General features: G+C 54.9%; 2 protein-coding genes across 2 annotated transcripts; one reads left to right on the top strand and one right to left on the bottom strand.

The window, feature by feature from the left end:
• Positions 1–23: 23 nt before the first annotated feature.
• On the bottom strand, positions 24–2,251 carry LAMTOR5 (late endosomal/lysosomal adaptor, MAPK and MTOR activator 5). Its single transcript, XM_057405123.1, has 4 exons — positions 2,130–2,251; positions 1,880–1,941; positions 1,369–1,486; positions 24–401 (listed from the first exon to the last, which is right to left on the bottom strand). The coding sequence occupies exons 1-4, from the start codon at positions 2,162–2,164 to the stop codon at positions 341–343; spliced, it is 276 nt and encodes a 91-aa protein (XP_057261106.1). The 5' UTR covers positions 2,165–2,251; the 3' UTR covers positions 24–340.
• Positions 2,252–5,238: 2,987 nt separating this feature from the next.
• On the top strand, positions 5,239–9,700 carry PROK1 (prokineticin 1). Its single transcript, XM_057405110.1, has 3 exons — positions 5,239–5,364; positions 7,339–7,464; positions 9,052–9,700. Exons 1-3 carry the CDS (start codon positions 5,293–5,295, stop codon positions 9,169–9,171), a joined length of 318 nt encoding a protein of 105 aa, XP_057261093.1. The 5' UTR covers positions 5,239–5,292; the 3' UTR covers positions 9,172–9,700.
• Positions 9,701–11,212: the final 1,512 nt, after the last annotated feature.

Raw genomic sequence — 11,212 nt, 5'->3', positions numbered from 1 at the left:
TTCACAGCTGGAACAAAGGGAAGTAAAGGTTTTTTTTGCAGGTCATTTATTGATTCTTCCAACAACTAAAGCCACGCACACAAATACACCGTGTAGTATCTGATCATTACACAAGCTTGGTGAGTGAGCCCCGTTTCATCCTCAGCAGCACGAGTGCTAAAAGTGTGAGTGGGAGACCCCGATAGCTGCAGAAGGAGCTGGTTCAGTGGAGAGGGGGAGCTTTCGGCCCAGGTTTGGTACTGCAGGTGTGTTCTGGGCTCGAGCAACAGAGGAGGGAGGTTGTCCAGTGAGGAGGAGCTGGGCCAGGGGGGGAGTGAAGCGCTGCACGGGTTCCTGGTGGTCAGGACGCCAGCTTATGGACTGCTACGGTGATGCTGTCGTGCTTCTGGATCATGATGTTCCTAGATCAAGAAAAGGCTGGGATGAGGAGGAGCCAACTTGGGTTGGAGAAGGGACAGGGGTATCAGTCAGTGTCTGCAGCACCTCCAGCTCAGCACTAGACCTACGGTTGCTGCATCTTTTCTGCTGGAGAAGTCTTTTCCTACAGCACTGACCGGCTCCAGCACTGGCTTTGCTATCTGTGGGGATCCCAAGTGGAAGAAAATAAAGCTGCAGTAACCACCACCCCTGAAAGGTTTCCTACTGCTGCTGCAGTTCCTGCTGCTTGAGCTCCCATGAATGTAGAGACTTCTAGATCCTGCCCCTCTACTCTGCTCTCATGAGCCCCCACTTGCAGCACTGGGTGCAGTTCTGGTGCCCTCAACATAAGGAGGACGTGGAGCTGTTGGAGCAAGGCCAGAGGAGGCCACAAGGGTGATCGGGGGCTGCAGCACCTCCTGTATGGAGCCAGGCTGAGAACACTGGGGCTGTTCAGCCTGAGGAAGAGAAGCTGCGTGGAGACCTCAGAGCAGCTTCCAGTGTGTGAAGGGGGCTACAAGGATGCTGGAGAGGGACTCTTCATCAGGGACTGCAGTGATAGGACAGGGGGTGATGGGTTCAGACTGAAACAGGGCAAGTTCAGGTTGGATCTAAGGCAGAAGCTCTTCCCTGTGAGGGTGCTGAGGCGCTGGCACAGGGTGCCCAGAGAAGCTGTGGCTGCCCCATCCCTGGCAGTGCTCAAGGCCAGGTTGGACACAGGGGCTTGGAGCAAGCTGCTCTAGTGGAAGGGGTCCCTGGCTGTGGCAGGGGTTGGAACTGGAGGAGCTTTAAGGTCCCTTCAACCCAAACCAGTCTGGGATTCTAATTCACATGCCCATGGCAGTCAGCACCTTCCCCCCATGGCTTCAGAGTTCCCCCAGTTCAGGTCAGCAAGAGGAGAGCCCCAGGGCAGACAAGGGGAAAAGCAGCAGCCGCTGGCTGGGAACTCACCCGCTGTCCGACTCCAGGCACACCACGGGGGTGTCGGTTGGGTCAGAGGTGAGCTTGGCTGCCTGCTGCGCGAGCACAGAGATGACACCGGCGTGCTCATCCGAGAGGGTTCCTCTGCCTGCGAGGGGGCAGACGCTGGCTGAAGCCACATCTCCCAGGAACAACCCCACTGAGAGAGGGCTGGACTGAATGACCTTTACAGACCCCTTCCGACCCAAACCATTCCCTGTGCCTCCACTTAAACAGATCCCCTCTGGAGCTGTGGGGGCCGCTCCTGCCTCCCTTTAGCACCGATGCAGCATCTCCCCCCACTGACGCCCTCAAACCCCTGGAAGCCTGAATTCCAGCAGCACAAAGAGCAGGCTCAGCGCATGGTGCGGGGGGCAAGGCGAGTGCCACGGCGTGGCGGGGGCGCTTGGGGACACCCAAAGGCTGGTGGGAGGCTCCAGCCGCACAGGGCGCAGTGTGCCCCCCCCCAGCCCTTGCCCTGCGGTGGGGCTCGGTTACTCACAGCCCAGGTTGAGCCCCTGCGAGTCCGTGCACAGGACGCCCACCACGGCCGGGCTCTTCATGCTGCGGGGGGAAGAGACACAGCGGCGGTGAGGTGAGGGCAGGCCGGCCGCGGCGCTCCTCCTGCCCCGCTGCGGCCCCACAGGCCCGTCCCCCCCCCCCCCCCGGCCCGTCCCCGTCGGGTCCCCGCGGGCCCTGCCCCGCTCTCCCCGTCCCCGGTGCGGCTCCACCGGCCCAGCCCCGGTCCCTACGTGTCCTCCAAGTGCTGCTCCAGCGTCCCCTCCATCTTGCCGCGCCCCTTCACTTCCGCCCTCCCTGGCAGCGGCGTCGCTCACGGAGACGGCGGCTCCGCAGGGCCAAAAGGCCTCGCCGCGCAAAGACCCCCCCCGGCTCGGCCGCGTCGGGCGGGGACCTGGGGTGCGCCCCAAGCAGCTCCCGGCGCGGAGCCTCCCGGGGTCTGTGGCATCAAGGAGCCGCTGCAGGCTCAGGCATGAGCCAGGCTGGGGGCTGGATGCGGGTCCGGACACTGCACCCCCGGCTGCCTTCCCCTGCCTGCCCCTGGGTGCGGTTCTTGGGGTTTGGGGGTTGTTCTCCCCTTTTCTCCACCCTTGTGCCCCCCACAGGGGTTTGTTCGTGTTTCCCTCCCGCCGCGCAGCAGCGCTGGGCTTTGAACGGCAAAACGCAGTTCCAGTGGTGGATTGGTGGCCCTGCACTGCCTTCCCCAGGTGGAGCATCCTCTCACAGCTGGACCACAGCGAGGGATGCAGGAACACGGGGGCGCACGCTGGCCTCGCTGATGGAACCCCCACTGCGCTCCTGATCCAGCTCTGGGGCAGCAGCACAAAAGGGATGTGGAGCTGTGGGAGCGAGGCCAGAGGAGGCCGTGGAGATGCTGCGAGGGCTGGAGCAGCTCTGCTCTGGAGCCAGGCTGAGAGAGCTGGGCTGGGGCAGCCTGGAGAAGAGAAGGCTCCTGAAGGGGAGACCTGAGAGCAGCTCCAGTGCCTGAAGGGGCTGCAGGAAAGCTGGAGAGGGGCTTGGGACAAGGGATGTAGGGACAGGCCAAGGGGAATGGCTTTAACCTGCCAGAGGAGAGACTGAGATGAGCTCTTAGGCAGAAGCTCTTCCCTGTGAGGGTGCTGAGGTGCTGGCACAGGGTGCCCAGAGAAGCTGTGGCTGCCCCATCCCTGGCAGTGTTCAAGGCCAGGTTGGACACAGGGGCTTGGAGCAAGCTGCTCTAGTGGAAGGGGTCCCTGCCCGTGGCAGGGGTTGGAGCTGGAGGAGCTTTAAGCTCCCTTCCAACCCAAACCACTCCATGACTATGATTTACATTAGGAAGGGCCACTCTGGTCCGATGCCTGCAGTGCCGGGGTGGGAGGATCAGGACTCCCACCCTGCTCCCATGAGGCAGGAGGTGTTCAAAGCGATGCCCAGCCCGGCTTTCCTGCCAGGAGCCTCCCCCCAGAAAGGAGCCCCGCTGCCAGCAGAGAGTAGGAGGTAATTTATGGTGGCTGCATCGCAGAGCTCGGCGGCGCTAATAAAGTGCCAGCTAAAGCCGTTCCCGGCTGCGCCTGGCGATAGATCTTGCCTTGTCAGGTTGGCAAATTAAAATGTTATTGATGGGGGAAGTGCAGCAGCAGCTTAGATTTATTCATTACTCTCAATTCTAGTTTTCTTTCTCCTTCATCCAGCTGTAAACTCCTTTGGACAGTGCTGGGAGCCCCAATCCCCACTGTCCAGTGGCTCCCCGCTGCATCCCACCCTGTTAGGATGGACTGAGATTCCCTTTCTTGTGTTACTCTTTTTCTCCCCAAGACAGGGCAAAAATGTGCCCGACAGAGGCTGGGGGCTGCATCCTCCCTGCCCCACCAGCATCTTCGCAAGGAAACCTCCCAGAACAATGCTCCCCACAGCTGGATTTATGGAAGGAGGGGCTCTGAGGAGAACTGGGATTACTTTGGTCAAGCCCAGGTGGAGGAGACTTTATGGAAGCAGCCGCATCAAAAGCAGTGCTGCTCTGTGGGCAGGGAAGTGATTAAATAGAAAGTTTAGCACTGGACTGATCCTCTACAAAAGGAACTCAGCAGAAAAGGCTGCTTTTGAACCATGTGGCTCCAAGCAAACCCTATTTCAAATCCCAACCCATCACCTTGGGCCATGTTTTCCCTCTGGCTGCTCCTGGTCCCTAATTTGCCTTCAAAGAACAGGTCCTTCAAGGAGCAGCCCCAAAATCAGACTCAGGGGTGTTTGTTCCTCATTGGGAAAAGCCACAAGGGAATATATTTATAAACTCATAATGCTGATGAGGAGCCCCGATACGATGGGGATGGAACCTGGCAATGCAGGGCTGGGTCAGAATTGCAAGCTCAGCTTTATTTTTGGGGGGGAAATGGAGTTTTGCTTCCTGTTCTTGTGCAGAGGGTCTTAGCCATGATCTCTGCTTGCATGGCCCTGGCCAGCACAGCTCTGGCCGTTGGGAATTTAGTCTGGGAGTCCCAGCCAAATCCAGGCTGGACAGTGGGGTACCACTCTCTGTATGTTGGCCATGGAAAAGCAAAGGGGCCACATGGGAGGAACCTGCCCCAGCTCTATGGGGACATCACATTTCAGAGGCTGCTGAGATTTCTTCCTCCTCTACCACCTGATGGATGTGACTCTTGAGCCAGTGGGTGCTTTGCCGAGGCCCCCATCTCATCCCTTGCATCCTTCCAGGGTGTACAAATTGACAAAGAAGCTGGTAATTCCATCTTTTCCTGCTTTTTTAGCCACCTTAGCAATCCCTGGTCTTATTCCCTTGCGCTCCCAGGAGATGCACCAAATGCAATTTGAGGTATGGGGGATAGACACTTCAAACTATAAATCAACATATTTACACATTAGCTTCTGATTCAAACACACCCTCGTTACTTAAAAAAGATATTATTCCCTCTCTGCCTTCTTTTATCCTCACAAATAAATGCAGCCCAGCCTCTGTTTCTGCAGGATATTTATCACAGAGGCACATTATTACCCATTGCGCTCTTATGAGCCCACAAGTAGCAGGCTAACTTTAGTCTTGTGTGCTCTTTTAGCTGAACAATCGCAAAGTCTTAATTCAATTCTTAAGTACACCCGTCAAGGGATAAATATGGATATAGAGGTGGACTTGGGAAATCCAGCTGTGTTGGCTTGGCTGAAAAATAACCCTGGGATGTGGCTGTGGGTGGGAGAGGTGGGGTTTTTATTCCCTTCCTCAGTGCTTTATTAATATTTCTCTTCCACCATTAGAGATTCAGGTCTCATCTGCTTCTTCTGAGATCATCAAGGGGGGGAAAAAAAGCCCAGGGTGGTGGAGCTGGAAGGGGTTATATAGGGAGGGTGGTGAGGGGCTGCTGCAGAGCTTGGTGGCGCAGGGGAGACGGCTCCTGCCCCGGCACCATGGGCTGGATCCTGCAGACCCTCTGCTTGCTGCTGCTCATCTCCTCCTGCCCCTGCGCCGTTATCACCGGGGTAAGTGCCTCCTCTATCCCCTACCTGGGGGAGTCCTTATTCATTTCGATTATCTTGGGAATGAAGGCAGGAATTGATGCTTTTCAGTGCGTTGGTTTGGGTGCTTGTCCGAAGTTTATTACCTGGTTTTCCAGCACAGGGATGCTGTTCCCACAGCCAGCCCCAGCCCATGTGAGTGTAAAGTCACACCATTGAGCTGTTATTTCTGTTTCTCAGCGCTGTATCAGCCCTGCGTGTGGGAAAACAGGGCATTTGAGGAAGTTTTCCAGCAGGGAAAAAGCGCTGTATCTTCACAGGCATCCTCCAGAGCACATTCCCAACTGGGACAAGGGCTCCAGCACCCCAAATTGGCTTTCTCCCTCCTAAATTTAGAGAAGTGATGATGGGAGGTGAAGTGTGGGGATGCAAAGGAGAGCGGCAGCGCTGTGTCAATGGGCTGCTGGGGCTCAGCATGTCCCACAGCTCAGCGCTGCGGAGCAAGCGCTGGATCGAGGTGATGCCAGAAGCAAGAGGAGCGGCGAGTTTTGGGAACAGGATCCAGGCTTTGTGATCCTTCAGGAGTCCGGAGGCTGGTTTCAGCAAACCAGGATTGGATGAATCCCCCCCTTTTACGCTGGGCAGCAGAAAATCTTCTGTTTAAAACCAAGATGAGCTGTTTGTATCCCAGCTCCTCTCTGCCTCCCGGCTTTTCCCAGCTGGTGGGAATTCTGTGGCTGGCTTTGACTGGCTCTTGGCTCCTTTTTGCCCTCACAATCAGACCTCTTTCTTTCAAGCCTGTGATTCTCTTTGGCTGGATCTGCCCAACCTGGAGCTGCGAAGCCAAGGCGGGGGCAGCCACCTCCATCCAGGGCCAGGCAGACCTGGGCTGTCATTCCCAGGGCTTAAATGGCTCATTTTGAATAACCAGAGAGAAGAGGCTGCATGTGCCTGCAGCCCCTCTCAGCCCCTCTCAGTGCCCCTGGCTTTGCAGGTGAGGGTCCATCATTGCTGAGATTTCATTTTCAATGGTATTTGGTTCTTACAAGGTGGTTCGGATGCTCGAGGAGAATTAAATTCCCTTCAGGAAAGGGCAGCCCCTACAACAGCCCCTTATTGCCTCCCTGTGAGAGAGCAGCACCCTAAAATCGTGTTCTTTCCATTGCTCTCATGGGCTTTTCCCCAATTCCCACACCTCCTTTTCCATATGAGCCATGGACTTGTGGCTGAGAGCTCCTGTGATAGCGGTACCCTAAAAAGGAGGTGATCCCATTTGGGGTTTGGATGAGCCCCATTGGTTCTTCCTGTGCTACCCTAAGGAGAATGGGTTGGAGCAGGGGTTGGGGGTGCAATGAGCTGCTCTTGTGATGGCCAACACAGCCTGGGGAGCAAAATGGGACCTGTTTCTTGCTTGATGTTGCCCCCATCCCCTCTTCTGAACGTCCTCATGGGCTTCCAGGTGTGGTGGTGAGCTGGTACAGCATTTGCATCCGTGCCTCAGTTTCCCCATCCCAGGAGAAGAGGTTTCTGATTCCCATTTCCCACCTGCCTTGGGTGGAAGAGGCTGAGTCATTGGCATTACTCTCTATTAACAAAAAAAAGGCCCCCAGAATGGGCATGTGCATTATTTAGCAGGTTTTACAGGCTCAGACAGGTGATGGCTGTGCACGATGGACAAGGAGCTTACCCTCAGCGCCGCCGCTCTAACTTGGCACCAAGTCTGCTTTTAAGTTGGGCAGTGGCAAACTTCTCCCCTGTGTGTCCCAGCCCCGCACGCACCAGGGGCATCCCCCTTCATTCTGCAAACCCCAGCACCACAACCCCTGCCCTGCCCCGAAACCTCCCCAGCTCAACCCTCAATGGGACCTGTTGTTCCCCTTCTCCCTTAAATCCCCAGCCGGGGCTTACACCCAGGGGCCGTTTCTCCCCTGCCCCCTTCCAGAAGTGGGAGAGGGATGTTTTCCCAGGAGATTCCACTCACATCATGCCTCTGCCCAGGCCTGCGAGCGGGACCTGCAGTGCGGCAGCGGGACCTGCTGCGCCGTCAGCCTGTGGCTGCGGGGGCTGCGGATGTGCACCCCCCTGGGGCAGGAGGGGGACGAGTGCCACCCCTTCAGTCACAAGGTACCAGCATGGGGATGCTCACTGGGGGCTGGGGTGGGGGATAAGGGCTGGGAAAAGGGGGTTGGGGTTGGGTGGGGTGGATTTGGGGTGAAGCACTGGGCAGCATCATCAGGGTCTCTTCATCAGGGACTGTTGCTGCTGCAGTTCCTGCTGCCTGAGCTCCCATGAATGTAGAGACTTCTAGATCCTGCCCCTCTACTCTGCTCTCATGATACCCCACTTGCAGCACTGGGTGCAGTTCTGGTGCCCTCAACATAAGGAGGACGTGGAGCTGTTGGAGCAAGGCCAGAGGAGGCCACGAGGGTGATCAGGGGCTGGAGCACCTCCTGTGTGGAGCCAGGCTGAGAACACTGGGGCTGTTCAGCCTGGAGAAGAGAAGCTGCGTGGAGACCTCAGAGCAGCTTCCAGTGTGTGAAGGGGGCTGCAAGGATGCTGGAGAGGGACTCTTCATCAGGGACTGCAGTGATAGGACAAGGGGTGATGGGTTCAGACTGAAACAGGGGCAGTTCAGGTTGGATCTAAGGCAGAAGCTCTTCCCTGTGAGGGTGCTGAGGCGCTGGCACAGGGTGCCCAGAGAAGCTGTGGCTGCCCCATCCCTGGCAGTGTTCAAGGCCAGGTTGGACACAGGGGCTTGGAGCAAGCTGCTCTATGGAAGGTGTCCCTGCCCGTGGCAGGGCTTGGAGCTGGAGGAGCTTTAAGCTCCCTTCCAACCCAAACCATTCTATGGTTCCATGATCATGGTGGTTCCTTACCTCAGACAGCATTCGTAACAGCTGCTGCCTGTGCAGACTTCCCTGCTTTCAGTGTTCCACAGTCATTGCCTACATGGCTTTCATAACATCCTGCACCTCTGGTTTTCCTTTCAAGGGGCAGATTTGTGGTCAAAGATTATCCAGACCTAACACACATTGCCTGACCAAAAGTCTGCTAAAGGAGTTCTCAGAACTGATTAGATATTGGCAAGGTCCTTAAGGAGCAAAGCAAAGAGATGCTTCATAGCAGGACAAGTAGGAACAACAGAGCTGGTTTCAGCCTCTGAAGTATTTTGAGCACCCCCCTGCCTTTCTGTTCCGGCCTTAATCCTCAGGATGCCCCATGGGTGCTGCAGACCTTGGCTCAGAGCTGGGACCGAGCTGCCTGGCCCATTCATTTCCATGAAGAGCACCAGCCACGCTGCTCCAAATTGGGTTGTAAAAGCTCTGCCAAGCGTGGCAAAGCCGAGTTAATGCCACAGAGCTGCCCCAGCGCCGTGATTTCTGTCTGATAAGAACCCCCAGCTCACTGGGATTAGCCCCAAGCGCGACACTGCTGCAATCCCTCATCCGTGGGGGTGTAGCAGCAGCAGCCCAGCCTGGCGGGGAGCATCCCTCTCCGTGCTCTTGTATTGATTTGGCATGGTGGGAGCCAGATTGAAGGATGCTGAGGCTCCTGCTCACACGAGGAAGGAGCAACAGGTTTCAGAGGGATCCGAGACTCATCGCAGGCGTATCCCTATTAAACCTCTGAGAAGAGCCAGAGGTTTTCTTGGGGCTTTGATCCCATTTGATACTGTTCTGACGTCCTCATCTCTCCCGTCTCTCTCCACAGGTCCCTTTCTTCGGGAAGCGCCAGCACCACACCTGCCCCTGTTCACCCAACCTCATCTGCTCCAGGTTCCTCGACAGCCGCTACCGCTGCTCCGTCAACTTCAAGAACATTGATTTTTAGGGTGATGCTTCTTGTTCTCCATCCGTGAGCCCCCAGCACCCATTTCTTGCCCTCTTCCATCACCATTGGGTGCCCACATAGTGCCAGGCAACCTTAAAAGTGCTTTTCCAAGGTAGAAAGTGTTGTTATAAACTGTATGTTATATAGGGAAACTGAGGCACGGTCAGGCCAAACTGATGTGGCATGTGGCTCTGCCCCAGCCTTTAGCAGATTCTGACTCCAGCATCCTCTGGATGGAAGGACAGTGTGTGTGTGCCAAATGTCTGTGGCCCCAGAAACCCCTTTTGTAAGGGATTTGCAACTCCTACTGGATAAATAATTCCTGTAATGATAATTTCCATTGTGATATTGCCCGACCATGTCTTATCCGTGTGTTTCTTCCCTGGAAGCAGCTCTTCAAGGTGGTGATGAATGGTCTAACATAGCCTGCAATTAAAAGGAGCCACACTCAAGTAGCTGTGGGGAATTAAGGACTGGGTTTTCCCAACGTTCCAGCAATGCAGTGTGTTTGGCAGAGGCCGAGACAGGGTGCCAGGTGGGGGTCTTTGGGGTCTTTTGGCCTCAGCACCTGCCTGTGGCTCAGACACCATATGAGGACTGGAGGCTTCTCTATGTCAGCTGAACTTGAGAAGGGAATGGGCTACTCAGGTTACCTTCCTAATAAAAGTGATCCCAGACACGTGCTTTCAGTTTCCCCCTGAAATAGATACTGTGAAAAACTTGTGTACCATCACTTGCGCTTCCCTCCTGCTGCTTGGAGCAACCCCTGGCAAGAATAAACACAAAGAAATAAATAAGAATTATCAGCATTTACAGCTGATTCCCAAAAAAATCCCACAAAACATCCCAATCAGTTTCCTTTTAAGCAATGCTTGAACACAAAACTTCTTCTGGGGCTTTGAATATGTTCAATGCTAGCTCTGGAAAGCCCTTGGGGTTTGGTGCTGGGAGCTGTGGCTCTCCTCTCTGGGCCTTCCTTGTTTGGTGGGTTTGGGTGGATTTTGGTTGTAGAGCAGCAACGGTTTCTATTTCTAAAGACCCCAAAGACCCCCAAATGCATGCGTGTGGCAGACGCTGGGTTTTCATGGGGAGTGAAGTAACTGAGATTTGGTGTTTGATGCTGGGTGAAAGCTGTCCTGCCCTTGTTTCTCCCTCCAGGAATACTGCACATTTGGTGACAATAAACCACTGCAACGACCAGATTCATCCTATCTGGGTGGTTTTTTACACAGCAGAAGTTTTGCTTCTTCCTTGCAAAAGAAGAACCCTGCAGTGGGGATGCTGCAGCTGCCCCGGCCCGTTGCTCAGCACTGGGACCATGGTAGAAGTGTCTGGGGGACACCCTGGATTGCTGGATAGAAAGGGGTTCACCACAGCAATATGGGGGGAAGAAGTCAAGAAAATCATGGAATCCCAGAGTGGTTTGTGTTGAGGGGACCTTAAAGCTCCTCCAGCTCCAACCCCTGCCACGAACAGGGACCCCTTCCATAGAGCAGCTTGCTCCAAGCCCCTGTGTCCAACCTGGCCTTGAACACTGCCAGAAAAGCACAATATTTCATAACAATGTTAAAAAAAATCTATAGTTTCATGGTTTGGGTTTCTTTGATTAAGCTGATTCCTTTGTGCCCTCACATCATGAGGTTTTTACACATCCACAGCTGTGTATGTGTGGAAGTGATGTCTCATTTCAGTTTCCATAGTTTAGAGCAATCCGGTCACTTAGTTGTTTCTCCAGAAAGAATCTCTATTAAATGCCCCTTTCCCAGTAATGAACCACTCTGTGCTATGAGATGGCCTGGAAACAACAGCTAATCCTCACTTATGGTCTTTACTGCTATGCAAAACAACAGCCAAAACCTGATTTATTTATCTGATGTTCATTTTCCCCCACAGTGCTCAGGGTGGTTCCTTCTCTAATTTGGTTTCATTGCTTTGATGCAGGAGATTGACAAGGAAATTACCTCCATCCATGGAAAACCCTATTAAAAACTGAGTTTGGTTCTTTCCTCCTCTGCAGCTGCAATGAACACGCTCAGCAGGT

The sequence above is a fragment of the Pezoporus wallicus genome, unplaced genomic scaffold (assembly GCF_028554395.1).
Source record: "Pezoporus wallicus isolate ANWC-B61680 ecotype Strahan unplaced genomic scaffold, APGP_CSIRO_Pwel_v1 contig_5863, whole genome shotgun sequence".
NCBI lineage: Eukaryota > Metazoa > Chordata > Aves > Psittaciformes > Psittacidae > Pezoporus > Pezoporus wallicus.
This window is presented reverse-complemented; position numbering and strand designations above follow the sequence as displayed.

Excerpts from the sequence above, each read along its gene's own strand:
- PROK1 (XM_057405110.1), top strand. The coding sequence starts at position 5,293 with ATGGGCTGGATCCTGCAGACCCTCTGCTTGCTGCTGCTCATCTCCTCC. Across the intron at positions 5,365-7,338 it reads CCTGCGCCGTTATCACCGGG|GCCTGCGAGCGGGACCTGCA; the intron begins GTAAGTGCCTCC and ends GCCTCTGCCCAG. Across the intron at positions 7,465-9,051 it reads GCCACCCCTTCAGTCACAAG|GTCCCTTTCTTCGGGAAGCG; the intron begins GTACCAGCATGG and ends CTCTCTCCACAG.
- LAMTOR5 (XM_057405123.1), bottom strand. The coding sequence starts at position 2,164 with ATGGAGGGGACGCTGGAGCAGCACTTGGAGGACAC. Across the intron at positions 1,942-2,129 it reads GAGCAGCACTTGGAGGACAC|CATGAAGAGCCCGGCCGTGG; the intron begins GTAGGGACCGGG and ends TTCCCCCCGCAG. Across the intron at positions 1,487-1,879 it reads GCAGGGGCTCAACCTGGGCT|GCAGAGGAACCCTCTCGGAT; the intron begins GTGAGTAACCGA and ends GCCCCCTCGCAG.